The following is a 24,887-nucleotide window of genomic DNA, read 5'->3' on the forward strand; positions in this document are numbered from 1 at the left end:
AATTCGCCTCTACTTAACTCTCTTACCAATCTCTCCCTGACCCTCTTCTAGCCATTCTGAACTTCTTTCAGATCCTCAGTTGCACCTCAGACTTTCTCGCCCATAGGTACCCCTTTCTGCCTGAATACTCATCTCCAACCTGCTCCTTCGCCTGGCTAACTCCTATACAACCTTTAGGTCTCAATTTTAACCTCATCTTCTCAGTGAGACCATCCTTCCTCCCTAAATCAGATTATGGCTTTTTTGTATTCCCACTGCAACTTGTAATGTGATAACTCTGGGGGCCTCCATGATCCCTACCTCCTCGTGTTCATGCTCTTATATGATTCCCTCCCCTCGGGTGTGGGCAAGATCTGTGACTTGCTTTTAATCAATATAATATGGCAACGGTGACTGCAACCTTAATTTTTTAAATTTAAAAAAAAAAAAGATTAACTGCATCTAAAAATAATAATGTTAAATGAGATTGTAACCCATCTTGCTAGGACACTCTTATTTGCTGGCTCTAAAGAGGCAAGCTGCCATGAGGCCCTCAGCTCAGTGGCCTGCAAGGAACTAAACGCTGTCAACAACTAAGTGAGCAGATCTTTCCCCAGTTCAGCCTCAGGCAAGACAGCAGCTGTGGCTAACACCTCGACTGCAGCTTTGTGAAACCTTGAAGAGGACAGCCAGCTAAGTCATAACTAGACTCTTGACCCACAGAAACTGAAAGAATAAATGTGTATTTGTGGTAATATTGTTATACAGCTACAGATAACTAACATGCTTTGTTTCCCCTTGTGTTGCACTCATTACCCTTGTAACTACTTAATGTCAGAATTTACCGTTAGACTATTAAAACTCCCCAAAGAAAGGAACAGTCTTGATCATCACTGTATCAAGCACAGCGTCTGGCCCACAATAACTGAATTAATGAATGAATGAATGTCTAGCCTGCGCCAAGCATAGTGCTATTTCTTGGAGAAATAGAAGTAAATAAGCCATGGTCCCTGTTCTCATGGAGCTTAAAGCTAAGTGGGATGAAAAACACTTAAAACGGATGATTTCAACAGAGTGTCAGAAAGGTAACAGGTTTCTGTGAGGACACAGAATATGGGCATTTAATGTATTTTGACACAAATAACACGCACATTCTTTTTTTTTTTTTTTGCCTACCACACCTGCCCCCTTCCCCCCCCCCAGGTATTTTCATAAGTGCACTATGCTAATTTCCCACAGTTGGCAAAAAAAAGCAGGACATGTGCGCTATTTGTGTAAAAATACAGTAACTCACACTGCAAAGGTCCAGGGAGGGGACAGGAGAAAATCTTATTCCCGAGAGGAATAAGACAAACAAGGCTTTTTCTTGTGACCAAATCAGTACTATGAATACCACTCTTTCAGGGTTGATTCCCTTACCAGTAATGCCTTTAGAATATAATCTGTTTCCAAAGTGACAGAGTATTTTGGAATGGTGGGTTTAAAACCAAGCAGCCATACCTCTTTGGATGTGGGAAGACATATTTAAAGGACTGTATAACCTGGTTAACAAGAAAAGCTGTGGATCCATAAGAAATTCAACTAATCTTGTCAATAATTATTTGGGGACTGATTATTGACCGATTAACTCTGCATTCAAAATTTACGTTGATGAAATGGCATGATCTTATATAATGAAAATCCTAAAAAATCAATACCAAGAAACAATCAGAACTAATAAATGAGTTCAACAAGGTTGCAGGATACAACAGACAAAATCAATTGCATTTTTTTATGCTAGCAATAAACAATCTCAAAATGAAATTCAAAAAATTATTCCATTTGCAACAATATCAAAAAGAATATACACTTAGGAATAAATTTAACAAAAGAAGTGCAAGGCTTGTACACTGAAATTACAAAACATTGCTGAAAGGAATTAATTAAAATCTAAATAAATAGAAAGGCATCCCAAGTTCATGGATCAAAAGACTGAATATTGTTAAGACAGCAATACTTCCCGAATTGATCTACACATCCAATGCAATGCCTATGAAAAACCCAGATGCCTTTTTGCAGAAATTGAAAAGCTGATCCTAAAATTCATATGGAAATGCAAGGGACCAGAATAGCCAAAAAAATCTTGAAAATGGAAAACTCATAGTTTTTTATCTTAAATAGTACTAAACCAAAACCAAACCCATTCCCATGGAGTCCATTCTGATGCACAGCAACCCTACAGGGCAAAGTAAAACTGCCCCACAGGATTTCCAAGGCTGTAATCTTTATGGAAGCAGGCTGCTACATCTTTTTTCCATGGAGCAGCTGGTGGGCTCGAACCAATGACCTTTTGGTTAGCAGCTGAGTGCCTAACCACTGCACACCAGGGCTCCTTCTAAATCCTACCAAACTATTATTCATAATAGCCACAAAATGGAAACAATATAAATGTTCATCAGTTAATGAATGGATAAACAAAATGTGGAAATATTATTAGCTACAGTAATCAAGGTAACTAATAATATTTCCACATTAGCTACAGTAATCAAGGTAACACATGTGAAAGCTGGACAACGAATAAGGAAGACCAAAGAAGAGCTTACGCCTTTGAATTGTGGTGTTGGCCAAGAATATCGAATATACCATGGACTGCCTAAAGAACGAACAAATCTGCCTTAGAAGAAATACAACCAGAATGCTCCTTAGAAGCAAGGATGGCGAGACTGCATCTTACATACTTTGGACACGTTGTCAGGAGGGATCAGTCCCTGGAGAAGGACATCATGCTTGGCAGAGTACAGGGTCAATGGAAGAGAGGGAGACCCTCAACGAGGTGGATTGACACAGTGGCTGCAACAATGAGCTCAAGCATAACAACGATTGTAAGGATGGCGCAGGACCGGGCAGTGTTTCATTCTGTTGTGCACAGGGTCGCTATGAGTCGGAACCGACTCGATGGCACCTAACAACAACAACAACAATCAAGGTAATGTGGCACTAGCATAGAGATAGGTATACGCATAAATGAATAAAACTGACAGTCTAGAGAGAAACCCTCACAGCCAGAGTCAACTGATTTTCAACAAGGGTGCCAAGACAATTCCACGGGGAAAAAATAGTCTTGTCAACAAATGGTAATGGGAAGACTGCATACGTACATCCAAAAGAATGAATTTGGACCCCTACCTCATACCACATACAAAAATTTACTCAAAGTGGATCAAAGACCTAAATTTAAAAACCCTTCTCCACTGCTGGTAGGAATGTAAAATGGTGCAGCCGCTATGGAAAGAGTTTAGAGGTTTCTCAAAAAGTTGAACACAGAATTACCATATGACCAAGCAATCCAAGTAAAGGCAGGAATACAAACAGAAACCTGTACACCAACATTCGCTGCAGCACTTTTCACCATAGCCAAAAAGTGGAAACAACAAAATATCCATCAACAGATGACTGAATAAACAAAATGTGGTGTATACATCCAATGGGATATTACAGAACCATGAAGAGAAATGAAGTTCTGATGCATGCCACAACATGGATGAATCTTGAAAATATGCTAAGCAAAATAACTCAGTTGCAAAAGGACAAATACTGTATGACCTCACTTACATGAAATAGGCAAATATATAGAAACTAAAGATTATTAATGGTTACTTGGTATATTCCAACAGAGGCACTCTTAATTTGAAACACTAAGTGGGCCATCAACCACTGCTACACTGGAATTGGATAGATTTTCCACTTACCAGAGGTTGAGAGGCTAGGGTCATTATGTCATTTGGTTTTACTTTTCCCTTTTACACTCAAATGTACACACAGGCATGCGCACATCACCTGCATTTACGCATACTTAATTCTTCCCTAAACAGACCGTACTAACATCCAAAATGTTCCAAGTCATTTTCCTAGAAGCAATGAAATTATCTTATTCTCTGTTTTGTGGTCTTAAAAAAAAAAAAAAAAAAAAAAGATGGTCAAAGGAAAAATGGTTCAAAATATAAACCCACACTATTTTGCTTCTAAAAGCATATTTTTTCCAAATGGGGGAAAATACAGGTTATAAAATACTTTCATCTATTTCTAATGCCTTTCTCGATCTCGGCACTATTGACATTTTGGGCCATGTAACTCTTTGTTGTGCTTGCTATCCTCTGCATTTTAGGGTATTTAGCTACACCCTTGGCCTCTACCCATTACACACCAGTAGCACCCCTACCCAGTTGTGATAACCAAAAAATGTCTCCAGACACATTTTCAAGTGTCTCTTGGAGGGCAAAATTGCCCTCAGGTGAGAACTACTACGCTGGTCCATAAAGACTGTGCAAAAGCTAGACAATGAATAAGGAAGACTGAAGAAGAATTGATGCCTTTGAATTGTGGTGTTGGCAAAGAATATCGAATATACCATGGGCTTCCAAAAGAATGAACAAAACTGTCTTGGAAGAAGTACAACCAGAATGCTCCTTAGAAACAAGGATGGTGAGACCACGTCGCACATATTTTAGACATGTTATCAGGAGGGATAAATCCCTGGAGAAGGACTTCAGGCTTGGTAGAGGATAAGGGAGGAAGAGCAAGACCCTCAACAAGGTAGACTGACACAGTGGCTGCAACAATGGGCTCAAGCATAGCAACAGCTGGGAGGATGGCGCAGGACCAGGCACCATTTCCTTCTGTTGTACACAGAGTCACTATGACTCAGAACCAGCTCAACGGTACCTAACAACAACAACAGAGCAAATTAGGAACAGTGATGGTTCAGGGGTAGAATTCTTGCCTTCCATGTGAGAGGCCCAGATTCCTGGCCAATGCACCTCAAGCGCAGCCACTACCTGTCTGTCAGTGGAGGCTTCCATGTTGCTATGATGCTGAAGAGAGTTCAGTGGTGCTTCCAGATTAAGACAGACTAGGGAGAAAGGCCTAGCAATCTACTTCAGAAAAATCAGCTAAGGTACACTTAACCTTAAAAATAAACGGACTTCTGGCATTAATCCAAAAAACACAAAATAATAAATGTTAGAGAGGCTGTGGAGAGACTGGAACACTTCTACACTGCTGGTGGGAATGTCAAATGGTACAACCACTTTGGAAATCAATTTGGCGCTTCCTTAAAAAGCTAGAAATAGAACTACCATACGATCCAGCAATCCCACTCCTCGGAATATATCCTAGAGAAATAAGAGCCTTTACACGAACAGATATATGCACATCCATGTTTATTGCAGCACTGTTTACAATAGCAAAAACATGGAAGCAACCAAGGTGCCCATCAATGGCTGAATGGATAAATAAATTATAGTATATTCACACAATGGAAAAGTACGCATCAATAAAGAACAGTGAGGAGTCTGTGAAACATTTCATAACATGGGGGAACCTGGAAGGCATTATGCTGAGTGAAATTAGTCAGTTGCAAAAGGACAAATATTGTATAAGACCACTATTATAACAACTTGAGAAATAGTTTAAACTGAGAAGAAAACATTCTTTTGTGGTTACGAGGTGGGGAGGGAGAGAGGGTGGGAGAGGGGCATTCAGTAATTACATAGTAGATAGGAACTACTTTAGGTGAAGGGAAAGACAGCATACAATACAGGGGAGGTCAGCACAATTGGACTAAACCAAAAGCTAAGAAGTTTCCTGAATAAACTGAATGCTTCGAAGGCCAGCGTAGCAGGAGCAGGGGTCTGGGGACCATGGTTTCAGGGGGCATCTAAGTCAGTTGGCATAATAAAAGCTATTAAGAAAACATTCTGCATCCCACTTTGAAGAGCGGCGTCTGCCGTCTTAAATGCTAGCAAGCAGCCATCTAAGATGCATCAATTGGTCTCAACCCACCTGGATCAAAGGACAATGAAGAACACCAAGGACACAAGGTGATTATGAGCCCAAGAGACAGAAAGGGCCACATGAACCAGCGACTACATCATCCTGAGACCAGAAGAACTAGATGGTGCTTGGCTACAACCAATGACTGCCCTGACAGGGAACACAACAGAGAACCCCTGAGGGAGGAGGAGAGCAGTGGGATGCAGACCCCAAATTCTCATAAGACCAGACTTAATGGTCTGACTAAGACTGGAAGGACCCTGGTGGTCATGGCCCCCAGACCTTCTGTTGGCCCAGGACAGGAACCATTCCCAACGCCAACTCTTCAGACATGGATTGGACTGGACAATGGGTTGGAGAGGGATGCTGGTGAGGAGTGAGCTTCTTGGATCAGATGGACACTTGAGACTATGTTGGCATTCCCTGCCTGGAGGGGAGATGAGAGGGTGAAGGGAGTTAGAAGCTGGTGAAAAGGACACAAAAAGAGGGAGTGGAGGGAGAGAGCAGCCTGTCTCATTAAAAAAAAAAAAAAAAAAAAATTGTCTCATTGGGGGAGTGTAATTGGGAGTGTGTAGCAAGGTGTATGTGGGTTTCTGTGTGAGAGACTGACTTGATTTGTAAACTTTCACTTAAAGCACAATAAAAATAATTAAAATAAATAAATAAAATTAACAGACTTTTGTGAAATGTAGTAGTTAAATACATTTAAAAGAAGAGCTGTTTTTTGGGGTTTTATTAATTTGTTTTTTAGTTAATCCATTCCTGGAACTATTATAAAAACCAACCATTTACATATATTTCATAAATACACTTTTATGGTATTTGTATTCCCAAACATAAAGTATGAGAAAAATAGAGATATGCTTCACTAGCTTCACTACTAATGAGCTTAGATTTCCTTCTACATATACTTCTCCTAGAATGAAGTATTGGCTTTTCTCTCCATGTGTCTGTCTCTCTCTGCTCTTCTCTCTCTGTCTCTATCACCTTATAAGTACTGAAAGGGAACTTTATGTTCAAAACTTTCTACTTTTACCATGGTAATACATAGAACACTAATAATTAAATGCAACCTAAAATACATATCATCCAATAACAACTTAATTTTTATTTGAAGTCCTAGGAGACTGACAATCCATAAAGATAACCCAAGTTTATTCAATCAAATTACAGGTTGGTCACATCCTAGAGGAGCCCAAGTTACTTTTAAGTCAACTACTCAAGTAGATTTTTTTTTTTTATTGTGCATTAGGTGAAAGTTTACAGCAAATTAGTTCCCCATTCAATAGTTTATCCATAAAGCATTTCTTGGCTTCGGTTTCATTTACCCACAACATGTCAGTACTCTCCCCATTTCTGCCCTGCCTTCTCCATTTTCTTTTGTCCTCATTTTCTACCCCTTCCTACCTTCCCACCTTTGTTTTTTATATAATCACATAAATTTTTTTATAATCATATAATTGATTGTCTAAGGTATACATTCCTCTGGGGTGCTATTGTTTTCTGTTTGCGCTTGCCTATTGTTTGGCTGGGAGGTAGTCTAAAGGAACGGCTTCAGTTTCAGGTCAGAGGTCCAGCAGATATTTTTACAATTATGTAACTAAATAAGATTATTTATGACAAGGTAATTAAAAAATAATAATTTTTGGTAAGGAAAATGACAGATCATTCTAATTGGTATTTATGGGGCTACTGACATACTTTGGGCATGTTATCAGGAGGGACCAGACTCTGGAGAAGGATATCATGCCTGGTAAAATAGAGGGTCAGCAAAAAAGAGGAAGACAGTCAACGAGATGGATTGACAAAGCAGCTGCAATAACGGGCACAAGCATAACAAAGCATGGTCTGTGTTACTTATGTAGAGCCAGACTTCAGAACTAAATGAAAGAACAGTAAAAACTGAACAAACATAACTAATACCTATTTTTAAGGTCCTAAATTCTAAAACTAAAATTATTTTAAAGGATTACAAATAAGCTACATAAATACAGACTCCTTAAAGTGAAGTCACCCATCAAATGATCTTTCTTTCACCATCTAGGGCAACTGGAAGACCTTAAGTTACCTGCATAGTTTGTATCTCCCATACCAAAAGTCAAATATTTCCTTTTATTGCCACTGATACACTTTTTATTTAACCTGACCTTTAAAGCCCTGTAATCATCTGTACTTTGTAATCAAAGATAAAAATTAACCATTACCTAGCTGTGAACGATTGAGTTATTAGACCAAGGGTTGGCAAACTTTTCCTGTAAAGGGTCAGAGAGCAGAAATTTTAAGCTTTCAAGGCCATATGGTCTCTGTTGCAACTATTCAACTGCCATTTAGCATGAAAGCAGCCACAGAAAACACATTAACAAATGGGCGTGGCTATTTTCTAGTAAAAGTTTATTTACAAAACACACAGCAGGCCAAATTTCATCCAAGGACTCTATTAGATTATTATGTGTGACAAGAAATAAACAGACCTGTTTCGCCTTTTCCCAATGATAATGTTCTCACTAAAAAATCACCTAGTCACTTTCTAAAATACCATAAAATATAACTTACTAGCTTTCTCCTATTTTATAATGGGCATTGATAATGGGATAATGCTAGACCTTATTATTGCCTTGAATGAGAACTTGTGAGAATCAAGTTCAGAATTCAAATTTGTACTGTACAGAAAGCCTGAGCTAAGAAAGTAAAATAAAACATTTAGGTTCAGGCTCAGATCCAGAACCTATGTAATCCCAGTGGAGGAAAATGTAAAACCACTACGTTGGGACACCTCCACAACCTAAAACTCAAGATAAGCTTTCAATCAAAAATTATAAAGCCACAAGACAAATGACAAACCATGAATGAGAACTAGCAGACACAACGAATAGCAGGATCCACAGTCTAAGAATACAACTAATCTGTAAGGGGCTTAAAACAAGCAAAGAAAAAAAAAAAAAATGAATGACCAAAATGTATTCAGCTCTCTGAAAGTACATAAGAAAACCTATAAAAAATAATAAAAAATACCAGTTGCTGCAGAGTTGATTCCAACTCATAGTGACCCTATAGAACAGAGCAGAACTCCCCCATAGGGTTTCCAAGGAGCGCCTGGTAGATTCGAACTGCCAACCTTTTGGTTAACAGCCACAGCTCCTAACTACTATGCCACCAGGGTTTCCAAAAAGTATTAGTCAATGCAATTAGCCAAGAAAAAGATAACTGAGGTATAAAACGGGAAATTAAATAAATAAATTTATCCTCATTCATAGCTGATACAACTATATACCTGGAAAAACAGAGAATCAACTGAAACTATACTGCAAATATAAAAAAATTCAGTATGCCAGCTGCATAAAAAATTAATATGCAAAAATCAACAGCCCTCATATACACAGTTAGAAGATACAATAGAAGGAAAAGTCCCATTTACAACTGCAACAGAAAAAAAAGAATAAATTTAGCAAGAAATCCAAGATACACATCAAAAAAAAAAAAAAAACTTTAATTTCTACCAAAAACCAAAACCCAGTGCCATCGAGTCGATTCCAACTCACAGCGACTCTATAGGACAGAGTAGAGCTGCCCCATAGAGTTTCCAAGGAGACAAAATATTTCAACAGACATAAAGGCATGTCATGTGTTTATACAAAAAGATTCAATATAACAAAGTTATCAATTCTACCCTAAATTAATTCATAAATTTACTATTATCTCAATAAAAATATCAGTAGTATATATTTGGAAACTGGAAAACCGATCTAAAACTCATATTTAAAAAAATCAAATACCAGAAAAATTCGGAAAAGAAAGAATAATGGAAAACCAGACTAATCAGATATTAAAAGAACGACTCAATGATTACATTATTACAGTAGTGTAATACTGCTGTATGACAAGACAGACAGGCAATGGAAAGGAATACAAAGTCTAGAAATAGACCAAAAACTTAGAAGACTTAAGTATAAAATAAAGGTGGTATTTCAAAATCACTGAGAAAAATATTAAAATATATAATAAACATTATTGGCATAAATGAGTAGCCAGCTAGAAAAATCAATTTCAGATGGAATAAATATTTAAATTTAAGTAGTAAAATCATAAAAATGATCATAAAACCTGGATATTTTATCTATAATGTAGAAGTGAGGAAAGTCTAAGTATGCAAACACGTAGAAGCCAGAAATGAAAAGATTAAGACAATGACCAAATAAAATATTTCTACACAGCAAAAATTGTTATGAACTAGTTAAAAAACACTGACAAGCTTGGGAAAGTATCTAATTCACAGCAAAAATAAATGGTTAACCTTCTAAAATATTAGGAGGTCCTACAAATCACTAAGATAAAAGAAGGAAAACTTGTAGAGAAATGGCTACTCTGTGCCAAATATACTTCTAGGCACTGAGGATACAGCAGAGTACAAACAGATAAAAAGAGAAAAATTCCTGCCCTCATAGAACTTACACTCCAGTGATCTCCTATCTTGGAGTAGGTAGGTAGGTGCAGATAAGGTAAGAATAGGTATGGGTAAGTATAGGTAGGTAGGCAGGTGAAGGAAAGGAAAGGAACTTTTTAAAAAATCAAGGCACAAATCACATCTTCTATTTTTTTACTGGAAAAGGGTTAAACACACACAAATACACACATACATGTTTTTGCTTTTTTATGCATAGAATATCTCTGGAAGGATAAATAAGAAATGATGAATACTGATTGCCTCCAGGAAGCAAAACTGGGGAACAGAAGGATATAAATTATTTTTCATTAAATAGCCTTTTATACCTTTTGGGTTTATATCACATAAATGTAATTTTCAAAATAAATTCAATTATAATAAAAAATAAAATATATAAAATTAGATGTTCAAAGAGAAAAAGGAAGGTAAGAGTCAAATACTGTAAAACAAAAGAGGGGTGCATTTAAGAAAAACAAATAGAAAGTCTAGAAAAGAAAAATATAATTGAAATAAAAATCTCAATGGATGGTTAAACAACAGAAATGACCAAATGAAAACAGAATTAGATAATTAGGAAAATAAGCTAAGAATTACCAAAAAAGCACAAAAGAGACAAGAAAATAAAAAATATGAAAAAGAGATGAATAAACATGAAAGCTAGTATGAGACAATTCAATAAGTACATAATGGAACCTGAAGAGACTATAGAAATGGACAATGGCAGAAACTGGAAAGATAATGTCCAAATATTTGCTAGAACTGAACAGCGACATGATTTCTTAGAGTAAAGGAACACACCAAATCCTGAGGAGAGGAAATATAAATGAATCCATTCCTAGACTAGGAGAGCGAAAACTACAGAACAAAGAAAAAGAGAATTTTATCTACCAGAGTGAAAAAACTGATTAAAAACGAATAACAATCAGATTGAGAATTAATTTATCATCAGCAACAACAGAAGTCCGGAAAAAAAAGGAAGAATGTCTTCAACGTGCTAAGGAAAGTAACTGTTGTCCTAAATTCTATCCTCAATTAAATTACCATTTAAGAGTTTATTCAATGTAAAGATAGCAGTCCTACTCTGTTCTTTAGGGACACTATGAGTTGGAATGGACTTGATGGCAATGGGTTTTTTTAATCACAATAAATGTAAACAGATTACAGTCTCTGTCTCTTAATGGGTAACTTTAATTTTGGATAAAAAAAATCTAAATACAAAAACTGTTTATATAAAACATACTATATTACAGATGGAAACCCTGGTGGCATAGCAGTTAAGAGCTACAGCTACTAACCAAAAGGTCGGCAGTTTGAATCTACCAGGCGCTCCTTGGAAACTCTTTGGGGCAGTTCTACCTGTACTAGAAGGTCGCTATGAGTCGCAATCAACTTGACGGCAACGGGTTTGTTTGGTTTTTTTGGTATATTACAGACAGGTTGAAAATAGAGATGAAAAAAAGTACATCAGAAAAGTACTAACGAAAACAACAATACATATAGGCAAATGCTTAGAACAGGAAAGTATGTAATGTTGACAGAAGACAAAATAGAATTCAAAGCTAAAAGCATAAAATGGGACAAATACTGATAAAACGTGCATCTATCAACAGCGTACAATCCATAACAGTTATGAGCTTCTATTAATACATTTTTTTTTACAAGATGGTCTAGAAACAAATAAAACACTGATAGAAACAAACAAAAAAAGAAACCTATGAAAACATTGGGAGATTTTAATAAACACTTTTCTAAGTAATAGACTAGTAGAACAAAGTAAGGCCACAGGACATTTGAATAACGTAATAAAAAAGCCTGATCTAACAGACATACACAAAGCTTTATGTAAAAACAAACAAAACAAATCATATTCTTTTCAAACACATTTGAGGCATTTAAAAAATCTGACCATATTATGCCAAAGCAAAACCTAAAGGCAGACATCATACAGTCCATTTTCTCTGATCCTCACTCACTAAAATTAGAAATTAAATACCAAACAATGACCAAAGAACCCCCAAAGTGGAAACTTTTAAACTTTATTTTATATGCTTCTTAGATTCAAAGGAAATCAAGCAAAATGACATTTAGAAATGATGAGAGCACAAAAAAAAAAAAAACTGTGATATGGCCTAATCAAGAGGAAACTTTAAAGCTTAATTACATACATGAGAAAATTGGAAATACTGGGGGGAAAAAAAACTGGGGTAAGAATGAAATTCCAAAAGGTAGAGAAAGAACAAAATAGACCTAAGAAAATAATGAAGATAAAAACAGAAAACAGTAAATTATAACATATACATGAAGAGAAGATAATCAGTAGTATCAAATGGTAATTATTTGACCATGTCAGGTTCTGCCAGGGAGGAGTTATCAGCAGGTATGGCAAACATACAGAGTCAACTTTTCCTAAGGTAGGCACAGGGAGGGCAGCACCAATGGGACTTTACAGCTGTATCTCCAACCCTCAGAATTCTTCATTTCTTAAGCCTCTGGTTTATCAATAAACAAACCAAACCCACTGCTGTCAAGTCGACTCATAGTGAACCTGTAAGACAGAGCAGATCTGCCCCATAGGGCTTCCAAGGCTGTAAATCTTTACAGAAGCAGACTGCCTCTCACTCAATAAATAACGGCAGATTTTTTTAAATTATAACCTACCTATCTCTCGGCATAAGGGAGGGCAAGATTCCTTGATTTATAGCCTTACCAAACTGCATACAAAGGGACAGAAGTAATTCTCCCAATCAAAAATGGGGGTTGTGCAGTTAGGCAAGTAGAATAAAAGACATCCAGATTAGACAGAAAGTAAAACTACCTCTATTTGCAGATGAAGTGATCTTGGATATAGAAGTCCTAAGGAATTCACTGGAAGCTCAGCTGAAACCTGTCCTCCATGGGTAACCCTGCTGGTATCTGAATACCAGTGGCATAGCTTCCAGCACCACAGCAACACCCAAGCCCCCACGTATGATAAACTGACAGACACATGGGGGCATGTACTAAAGTATTATAATAACATGTGCAAAGAGCTGGAGATAGAAAACCAAAAAGGAAGAACATGCTCAGCGTTTCTCAAGCTGAAAGAACTGAAGAAAAAATTCAAGCCTCAAGTTACAGTAGTGAAGGATTCCATGGGGGAAATATTAAACAATGTAAGAAGCATCAAAAGGAGACGGAAGCAATATACAGAGTTATTATACCAAAAAGAATTAGTTGACGTTCAACCATTTCAAGACGTAGTATATGATTCAGGAACTGATGGTGCTGAGGGAGGAAGTCCGAGCGAAGAACAAGGCTCCAGGAATTGATGGAATATCAATTGAGATGTTTCAACAAATGGACATAGGGCTGGAAGTGCTCACTCGTCTATGCCAAGAAATATGGAAGACAGCTGCCTGGTCAACTGACTGGAAGAAATCCATATTTATGCTTATTCCCAAGAAAGGTGATTCATCCGAATGAGGAAATTATCGAACAATGTCATTAATATCACACACGAGCACATTTTGCTGAAGATCATTCAAAAGCAGCTACACCAGTACGTCAACGGGGAACTGCCAGAAATTCAGGCCAGATTCAGAAGAGGACGTGGAACCAGGGATATCATTGTTGATGTCAGATGGATCCTGGCTGAAAGCAGAGAATACTAGAAGGATATTTACCTATGTTTTACTGACTATGCAAAGGCATTTGACTGTGTGGATCATAACAAATTATGGATAACGTTGCGAAGAATGGAATTCCAGAACACTTAATCGTGCTCATAAGGAAACTGTACATAGATCAAGAGACAGTTGTTTGGACAGAACAAGGGGCTACTGAGTGGTTTAAAGTCAGGAAAGGTGTGCACTGGGGTTGTATCCTTTCACCATACCTATTCAATCTGTATGCTGAGCAAATAATCTGAGAAGCTGGACTATAGGAAGAAGAATGGGCATCAGGATTGGAGGAAGACTCATTAATAACCTGCATTATACCGATGGCACAACCCTGCTTGCTGAAAGTAAAGAGGACATGAAGCACGTCCTGATGAAGATCAAAGACCACAGCTTTCAGTATGAATTACACATCAATATAAAGAAAACGAAAATCCTCACAACTGGACCAATAAGCAACATCAAGATAAAAAGAGAAAAGGGAAAACTTGTTAAGGATTTCATTTTACTTGGATCCATAATCAATACCCATGGAAGCAGCAGTAAAGAAAATCAAAAGATGCATCACATTGGCAAATCTGCTGCAAAGGACCTCTTTAAAGTGTTGAAAAGCAAAGATATCACCTTGAAGACTAAGGTGCGCCTGACCCAGGCCACAGTATTTTCAGTTGTATCATATGCATGTGAAAACTGGACAATGGATAAGGAAGACCAAAGACAAATTGACGCCTTTGAATTATGGTGTCTGTGAAGAATACTGAATATACCATGGACTGCCAAAAGAATGAACAAATCTGTCTTAGAAGAAATACAAAGAATGCTCCTTAGAAGCAAGGGTGGTGAGACTGCGTCTTACTACTTTGGATATGTTGTCAGAAGGGATCAGTCTCTGGAGAAGGACATCATGCTTGGTAAAGTACAGGGTCAGCGGAAAAGAGGAAGACCTTCAACAAGGTGGACTTACACAGTAGCTGCAACAATGGGTTCAAGCATAACAACGACTGTAAGGATGGCACAGAACCAGGCAGTGTTTCATTCTATTGTGCACAGGGTCGCTATGAGTTGGAACCGACTCGACGGCATCTAACAAAAACAACAACAAGGAATCCACGAGGAAAACAAAAAGGATTAGAATTAAGAAAGAAGTTCAGCAAGATCAATACACAAAAGTCAGTTTTATTTTTATACACTGGCAGTGAACAATCCGAAATTAAAATTCCATTTATAATAGTATCAAAAATAAATATTTGGGATAAGTTTAACAAAATAATTGCAAGACTTATACAATGAAAACTAGTATACATAGTTAAAGAAATTAAACCAATCAAACCAAACCCACTGCCATTGAGTTGATTCCAACTCATACTGACCCCATAGGATTTCCAAGGCTGTAAATCTCTAAGGAAGCCGACTGCCGTATCCTTCTCCCACGGAGCCACTAATGGTTTCAAACTGCTCACCTTTTGGTTAGCAGTCGATCACTTTAGCCACTGTGCCACCAGGGCTCCTTAAAGAAATTAAAGAAGACCTAAATAAATAGAAAGACATCCCATGTTTATGGATCAAAAGACTTAATATTGTTAAGACGGTCCCTGGGTGGCACAGTTAAGCACTCAACTACTAGCCAAAAGGTTGCTGGTTTGAAACCACCCAGAGGCGCCTCAGGAGACAGGCCTAGTGATCTGCTTCTGAAAGGTCAAAGCCTTGAAAATCCTAAGGCGCAGTGTAACTGTGCATACATGGGGGTCCCATGAGTTGGGATCAACTTGACAGCAACTTAACAATGACAACAATTGTTAAAATGACAATACTCCTCAAATTGATCTACAATTCCAGCACAATTTCTATCAAAATTCCAGTTGGCTTCTATGCAGAAATTTACAGACTGATCCTAAAATTCATGTGGAAATGCAAGAGACTCAGAAAAACCAAAACAATCTTGAAAAAGATAAACAAAGTTGGAGAACTCACTTTTTTATTTCAAAATTTACTACAAAGCTATGGTAATCAAGACAGTGTGGTACTGGCATAAGGACAGACATATAGGTCAATGAACAGAACTGAGGGTCTAGAAATAAACTCTGATTTTCAATAAGGGTGCAAGAACAATGAAGAAAGAATAGTCTTGTCAAAAAATGGTGCTAGGACAAGTGGATATCCACGTTCAAAAGAATGAATTTGAACCCCTGCCTCATAACAGATACAAAAATTAACACAAAATGGAACAAAGACCTAGATATAAGAACTGAAACTATAAAACTCTTAGACGAAAACATACAGGTAAATCTTCCTAATCTTGGATTAAACAACGGTTTCTTATATGTGACACCAAAATCGCAAGCTACAAAAGAAAAAATAAATTGAGCATCATCAAATTTAAAAACATCTGTGCTTCAAAGGACACTACTGAGAAAGCAAAAAGACAACCCACAGAACGGGAAAAAATATTTGCCAGTCATGTAGCTGATACATGACTAGTAAGAAAAAAAAAAACCCGTTGCAGTTGAGTTGGTTCCAACTCATAGCAACCCTACACAGCACAGCAGAATTGCCCCACAGGGTTTCCAAGGAGCACCTGGTAGATTCGAGCTGCTGACCTTTATTTAGGTTAGCATTCGCAGCTCTTAACCACTACGCCACCAGGGTTTCCACATGACTGGTAGTATTTAGAAAACATAAAGAACTCTTCCACTCAACAATAAAAAGACAAATAACTCAATTTAAAAAATGAGCAAAGGATCTGAACTGACGTTCCTCCAAAGAAGATGTACAAATGGACAATAAGCATATGAAAGGATGTTCAACACCATCAGTCATCAGGGAAATGCAAATCAAAACCACAATGAAATACCACTTCACATCCACTGTTGTTGTTGTGCGCTGTTGAGTCAGTTTCGACCCTATAGCACAGAGTAGAACTACCCCATAGGATTTTTACTCTTTATGTGAGCGAACTGCCAGATCTTTTCTCCTGCGGAGCTGCTGGTGGGGTTCAAACTGCAGACCTTTCGGTCAGAAGCCAAGGAATCAACCACTGCACTACTGGGGCTCCTTTCACACCCACTGTTGTTGTTAGGTTCTGTTTTAGTCATCTAGAGCTGCTATAACAGAAATACCACAAGTGGGTGGCTTCAACAAGCAAGTTTATTCTCTTACATTCTAGTAGGCTAGAAGTTCAAATGCAGGGCATCAGCTCCAGGGGAAGGCTTTCTCTGTCAGCTCTGGAGGACAGTCCTTGTCATCAATCTTTCCCTGGCCTAGGAGCTTCTCAACACAGGGATCCCGGGTCCAAAGGACGTGCACTCATGGCTCTGCTTTCTTGGTGGTATGAGGTCCCGTCTCTTTGCTTTCTTCTCTCTTTTGTATCTCAAAGGAGACTGATTCAAGATACAATCTAATCTGGTAGATTGAAACCTGCCTCATTAACATCACAGAGATAGGATTTACACCACATCAGATGACAGAATGGTGGACAATCACACAATACTGGGAACCAGAGGTCGGATGAACAGGAGTCAGTTGCAGGATCCAGAGTAAGCAAAAGTCCACGAGTCTTGTCAGAAAGTCTACTTATATCATAACTGCCAAACCACTAACAATACCCAGCCAAGTTGATATATATATATATATATATATATAAACCTTAACGATTACAAGTGCCATTGAGTCAGTTCTGATTCATGGCAACCCTATGCACAACGTAACAAAACACTACCCAGTCCTGTGCCATCCTCACAATCGTCGTTCTCCTTGAGCTCACTGTTGCAGCCAATTTGTCAATTCATCTCGTTGAGGGCCTTCCTCTTTTTTACCAAGCATGACATCCTTCTCCAGGGACTGGTCCCTCCTGATAACATGACCAAAGTATGTGGGACAAAGTCTTGCCTTCCTTGCTTCGAAGGAGCATTATGGCTGTACTTCTTCCAAGACAGATTGTTCATTCTTCTAGCATTCCATGGTACATTCAATATTCTTTACCAACATCATAATTCAAAGGCATCGATTCTTCTTTGGTCTTCCTTATTAATTGTCCAGCTTTCACATGCATATGAGGCAACTGAAAACACCATCGCTTGAGTCAGGCACACCTTAGTCCTCAAAGTGACATGTTTGCTTTTTAACACTTTAAAGAGGTGTTTTGCAGCAGATTTGCCCAATTCAACACAACCTTTGATTTCTTGATTGCTGCTTCCATGGGCATTGATTGTGGATTCAAGAAAAATGAAATCCTTTATAGCTTCGATATTTTCTCCATTTATCATGGTGTTACTTATCAGTCCAGTTATGAAGATTTTTGTTTTCTTTACATTGAGGTGTAATCCATACTGAAGGCTGTGGTCTTTGATCTTCATTAGTAAGTGCTTCAAGTCCTCTTCACTTTCAGCAAACAAGGTTGTGTCATCTGCATATAACAGGTTGTTAATGAATCTCCAATCCTGATGCCCATTCTTCTTCATATAGTCCAGCTTCTCAGATAATTTGCTCAGCATACAGAATGAATAAGTATGGTGAAAGGATACAACCCTGATGCACAGCTTTCTTGACTTTAAACCATGCACTCCCTTGTTCTGTTTGAACAAACTGCCTCTTGGTCTATGTACAGGTTATACGTACAGAGCACAATTAAGTGTTCTGAAATTCCCATTCTTTGTGATGTTATCCATAATTTGTTATGATCCATATAGTCAAATGTCTCTGCACAGCCAATAAAACACAGGGAAACATCCTTCTGGTATTCTCTGCTTCCAGCCATAATCCATCTAACATGAGCAATGATATCCCTTGTTCCATGTTCTCTTTTAAATTCGGCTTGAATTTCCGGCAGTTCCACGTCAGTGTACTGCTGCAACCACTTTTGAATGATCCTCAGCAAAATTTTACTTGTGTGTGATATCAATGATATTGTTCGATAATTTCCACATTCCGTTGGATCACCTTTCTTTGGAATGGGTATATATATAGATATATATGGATCTCTTCCAGTCAGTTGGCCAGGCAGCTGTCCTCCAAATTTCTTGGCATAGAACAGTAGCACTTCCAGCACTGCATCCACTTGCTGAAACATCTCCATTGGTAGTCTGCCAATTCTTAGAGCCTTGTTTTTTGCCAATGCCTTCAGTGCTTCTTAGACCTCTTCCTTCGATACTATCAATTCTTGATCATGCTACCTCCTGAAATAGGTGAATGTCGGCCAATTCTTTTTGATAACAGTGCCTCTGTGTATTCCTTCCATCTTTTTTTGATACTTCCTGCATCATTTAATATTTTGCCCATAGAATCCTTCAATATTGGAACTCGAGGCCTGAATTTTTTCTTCAGTTCTTTCAGCTTGAGAAATGCCACGTGTTCCTCCCTTTTGGTTTTCTATCTCCAGGTCTTCGCACATTTCATTATAATACTTTACTTTGTCTTCTCGAGCTGCCCTTTGAAATCTCCTGTCCAGCTCTTTTACTTCATTATTTCTTCCTTTTGCTTTAGCTACTCTCTGTTCAAAAGCAACTTTCAGAGTTTCTTCTGACATCCCTTTTGGTCTTTTCTTTCTTTCCTGTCCTTTTAATGACCTCTTACTTTCTTATGTATGATGTCCTTGATGTCATTCCACAACTTGTCTGGTCTTTGGTCACTAGTGTTCAATGCATCAAATCTATTCCTGAGAAGGCCTCTAAATTCAGGTGGGATACACTGAAGGTAATATCTTGGTTCTTCTGAACTTGTTCTAATTTTCTTCAACTTCAACTTGAATTTGCACATGAGCAATTGCTGGTGCGTTCTGCAGTCAGCCCCTGGCCTTATTCTGACTGATGATATCGAGCTGTTCCATCGTCTCTTTCCACAGATGTAGTTGATTTGATTCCTGTGTATTCTATATGATGAGGTCCCCGTTTATAGTCACTGTTTGTATTGCTGAAAACCGGTATTTGCAATGAAGAAGTCATTGGTCTTGCAAAATTCTACCATGTGATCTCTGGCATCATTTCTATCACCAATGCCATATTTTCCAATTTCTGATTCTTCTTTGTTTCCAGCTTTCACATTCCAATCACCAGTAATTACCAATGCATCTTGATTGCATGTCTGATCAATTTCAGACTACAGATGTTGGTAAGAATCTTCAATTTCTTCATCTTTGGCATTAGTGGTTGGTGCATAAATTTGAATAACAGTGGTATTAACTGGTCTTCCTTGTAAAAAAAAATGGATATTATCCAATCATTGACAGTGCTGTACTTCAGGACAGATCTTGAAACGTTCTTTTTGATGATGAACATGATGCTATTCCTCTTTGTCATTCCTAGCATAGTAGGCCATAGGATGATCTGATTTAAAATGGCCAATACCAGTCCATTTCAGTGTTCCAATGCCTAGGGTATCAATCTTTATGTGTTCCATTTCATTTTTGACAACTTCTGATTTTCCTAGATCATTCTTTGTACATTCCACATTCCTATTATGAATGGGATGTTTGCAGCTGTTTCTTCTCATTTTGATTCATGCCACATCAGCAAATGAAGGTCCCAAAAGCTTAACTCCATCATCATTAAGGTGGACTTTACTTTAAGGAGGCAGCTCTTCCCCAGTCGTCTTTTGAGTGCCTTCCAACCTGAGGGGCTCATCTTCCACATAGCATCAATGTTCCTCTGCTATTTATAAGGTTTTCACTGGCCAATTTTTTTCAGAAGTAGACTGCCAGGTCCTTCTTCCTCGTCTGTCTTAGTCTGGAAGCTCAGCTGAAACCTGTCCTCCATTGGTGACCCTGCCAGTGGCATAGCTTCCAACATCACAGCAACAGGCACGCCCCCACAGTACAACAAACTGACAGACATGTGGGGGTTAAAAGTATAAATTTTATGATTTATATTTCATGAAGCTATTATTAAAAATACTTTAACATAATGAAAATAATCTTACAAAGTCTATTACTGTAATACAGGTGGGAGTTGGTGACGTCTGAACTAACACAGTGGCCATAGAGATAGAACAGAATATTCAGTTTTGAGAGATATTTAGCTGGTAAAATAAATAACACTTTACATTAATACTACAGTAAAACCTGCAAAAGCCAGAACCTGTGTAAGGCGGAAACCTGTCAGAGAAGTAAAACTCGAATATGTATTTTCCACTAATAGGGAGTGATAGAAAAGTGGTAAGACTGCACCCTGTCAAACGCAGAAAACTCACGAGACCCGGAAAAACAAGGCAGTCCCTTGAGTTACAGCTCTCACAGCTGCATATCTGAGCAAACAACCAACTAGGATGACTGCTGTTGTTATAACTGCAGTCAAGTTGGCTCCAACTCACAACAACCTTACGTGTAACGGAAAGAAACACTGCCTGGTCATGTACCATCTTTAAGATCATTGGTGCATTTGAATTCATTGTTGTGGCTATTACGTCAATCGATCTCACTGAGGCTCTCCTTTGTTTTCATTGGCCCTCTACTTTACCAAACCAGGATAACACTTTCTCAGTAATAAAATTGGTTTGATAATGCTTTCTTTAAAAGAAAACAAAACAGTCAGGCTGCCTGGGTTCACATTCCAGCTTCAACACTTACTAGCTGTCCACCCTTGAACAAATTTCCTAACCTTGCTAAGACTCAATATTCTTATCTGTAAAATGGTAATATTAGCAGCAATTATCTCATAGAACTGTTAAGAGATTAAATGAGATAATGCCCATAAAAGACTCCACAACGTGTCTAGCACACATGATTGTTCCATAATATGTGATGTTTCCTTCCCAGACTGTGAATAACTTCAGAATAGGGATATATCTATGTTATTTACATGTGTACTCCAACACAGTATTGGCACATGGCAGAAATTCAAGAGATAATTGTTAAATATAAATTAGTGTCCTTTGACCAATTTTGGGTAAACTGACAGAATCAGGTTTCTGAATCTGCAAAGCTGAGTACCAGATTCTGTCTGAACCCATGAAGACCCCCTGACCCTTAGGCGGAGCAGCTAGTCAGTCATCTGTTGGCAGTTAACATCTGAGATCAATTTCTTCCCTCAAATATTTGTCCCCAAAGAATGTTTCTCCTCATTTTAATGAGACTTGCTTCCCTTACTACCAAAAATTTTTCCTCTTTTTAGTGTGTTCTCTCAATGGCAATGGGTTTTGAGTTTTTTTTTTCCCTCCTTTCTTTTTTTACTCATTGTCATGTTTAATCCTCTATGGGTACAGACTGATAAAGGTTTCCCCAAAAGCTTTCTGGGAGTTGAGTTGGTTTTTTTAAAGACATTTTCTTAGCAAATTATTTAGTATTCCATCCCCGGCCCCCAAATGGCCAGACACAGAAAAGCAATTCACTTCTCCCAGGTAGGATTTGCAGCACTCTAAACAGAACATCCCTTCATGGTTTACCATTTTCTAGTCCACTAAATTCAAAACCACTATTCCCAGTCGCTCTTCCTCAAACTCCGTGCCCCCTACAATGCCTAAGAAGGCTAGCCAATTCAAACAATCAATTTCTTTGCTCTCTCTCATTCTTTTTCCAATGCTGAATACACTATGGAAAGTATTATGTTTAACATTCTTGGCAGGTAATAAAATTTAAGTGATTATAAACCAACTATAACTATTTGTTATACAAAAACTGCTGTCAAAGACCAGACACTCAACAAACATTTATTAAGCATTTTTAAGTGTTAGGTAATATGCTAGGTGTATGGGTAGAGGCCAGAGATAATTAAGACAGAGTTTCTAATGTGAAGGTGCTGAATTCAAGATAGGAAGCAGGCAAGAAATTAAGTAACTACAGTACAGTCGATTCTCCTACTACAAAAGTTTTAAAAACACAACTGGATATAACCTGCTCTGTTAATTAGGGTATGTGGTTTGCATTGAATAGACATTTATTGGTAATAGATGGCTCATCACTGGGTATCAATACTGTGAATATAACAAAAACAAATTGTTAGTGGATGGAATATAGGAAGACAAAGCAGGAAAGAAGACACTTTGAGAGTAGTTAAATATGGTAACTTCTTTGAATGACCTGAGACCCTACTGACTCTTATGATGTGCTTTTCGAGATTCATTTAATGATGTCTAAGTTTATTTTTGTCATCTTTATTTATCAATTATATCTTACCATGTGATAAAACTGTATTTATTGTTACGTTTTAAAATCTTCATTACTGAAAATCATATAGGAAACATAGTTTTACTACCGTGAATCTGATACTCTCCAGCCCTAACTCCTAACTAAGCCCCTATGAAACAATAATTTTTATAATGTGATTTCTAAACATGTAAACCTTCTTTAGAAAGCAAAAGGCAAGTTATAGCAGAAAAGTAAGTATTGTATGGTAAAGTAACTACAAGAATATGAACAGGAATGCTTAACCTGAAGGGATATATCAGGATGAGATTCACACCACAGTGGAGAAGCCTGAGCTCGGCCAAGGATAAATGAGAATCATCCAAGTAATAATGAAGAGAAAGCTTTTCTAGGCAGAAAGAATAAATACTACAGTGTGTGTAAATGTATGGAAGCACAAAGTACAAAATAAGTATAAGGTATATAAAATACATATCTTTACATCTAAATATAAGGAATTAATGTTTCTCTTCTCTCCTATTTAAAAAAAAAAAAAGGAAGAGGCACTAGTTGCAATACTTCCAATTTCAGTGCTTCTGCAATCCTATAATCCAAACCAAACCAAACCCAGTACTGTCAAGTCAATTCCGACTCATAGCGACCCTATAAGGCAGAGTAGAACTGCCCCATAGAGTTTCCAAGGAGCATCTGGCGGATTCGAACTGCCGACCCTTTGGTTAGCAGCTATAGCACTTAACCACTACGCCACCAGGGTTTCCAAGCCTATAATACTCTTGTGTAAATCCACCTCTGTGTAGATGAATTAGAAAAAGGAGTTCCTCTTCGGCAGATGAAGGAGAAAAAAGTTACCACCTCTGGGTAAAAACTGCCCTGGGGGTAACTGCTTGTCAAGTAGAGGGTACCTCTGCGCCAAGAAAAATGGATGGATACAGACAGATAAGCTCTCTGCCAGGTGAACCAAACATCCTAGATCTCAAGCGCTACCAGCCCTCTTAACCAGGCACCACTGTGCAGTGCACACACTACACAATCATACATGACAGCCTTGAGAAATTTGCCTTCCATGTAGAAGGAGCACACTAGATCAGCAGAAATTTAAGAGGCCATATGGAAGAATTTTGTTTTCATTCATTTATTCAACAAATATCTCCTGAACACATACAATGTGCCAGGACAGCTGGAAGACATTGGTGAACTTTCTTCCATTACACTTATTCTGTAAATAACTGTTAATAGTGGTTATTAGTGAAGAAAATACGCATTTGGGATAGGGTGGGAACAGAAGCAGAGGTGGAACTCCTGTATTGTTTGAAATTTTTATTTGCATGCATTATTTTTATAATTTTTTTAAGAATCCAATTTAATAAATAGCTTGAGAAGAGAGTTTGGAACACCTCTCAAGATACACAGCACCCTACCTAGGCAAAGCCCATGACCTTTAATGAAGCACAGCTTATCAATCCTTTGCAGTGAAGCTGACCATCAGCAAGACATAAAAAGTTTGGACATCACTCACCTTGAACACTTCAGAGAAGAAGCCAGACCCTATTTTCTCACAGGTGAAGTCATCCAAACGCGTCAGTCTGGAAAAGGCACTTATAAGAGCTCGATATGAAGATGGCCAAACTCTTCCCACCTGGGTCACATTCCCATCCCCTCCACCAACGCCTTCAAAATCTTCAAGACGCTCCACACGTGGAGGAAATCCTGCAATTGAATTTCGTTTGCTCCGATCCATAGTTTCAATAACCACTTTTCTTCTTTTAAGAAGGAACTCCACACATGTTAATTTTTTGTTGAGTTGTACTTCCGTTCTGGTTTGACACTAAACAAGAGATGGAGAATACACCTCATTAAAACCATCAACATGCAAAACAGTGAGCTCTCACTGCAAATTTACATTCTAGCTGCAGATTTTCAGATCTAAAAA

General features: G+C 37.9%; 1 protein-coding gene across 1 annotated transcript in view; it reads right to left on the minus strand.

Moving 5' to 3' along the window:
* Positions 1-24,887, minus strand: part of TESK2 (testis associated actin remodelling kinase 2) — a 161,469-nt gene that overhangs the window by 110,929 nt on the left and 25,653 nt on the right. The window contains exon 2 of the mRNA XM_049879125.1: positions 24,474-24,782. Coding sequence (XP_049735082.1) covers positions 24,474-24,695 — 222 coding nt within the window. The 5' untranslated portion in view covers positions 24,696-24,782. The remainder of the gene's footprint in view (positions 1-24,473; positions 24,783-24,887) is intronic.

The sequence above is a fragment of the Elephas maximus genome, chromosome 3 (assembly GCF_024166365.1).
Source record: "Elephas maximus indicus isolate mEleMax1 chromosome 3, mEleMax1 primary haplotype, whole genome shotgun sequence".
NCBI classification, from domain to species: domain Eukaryota; kingdom Metazoa; phylum Chordata; class Mammalia; order Proboscidea; family Elephantidae; genus Elephas; species Elephas maximus.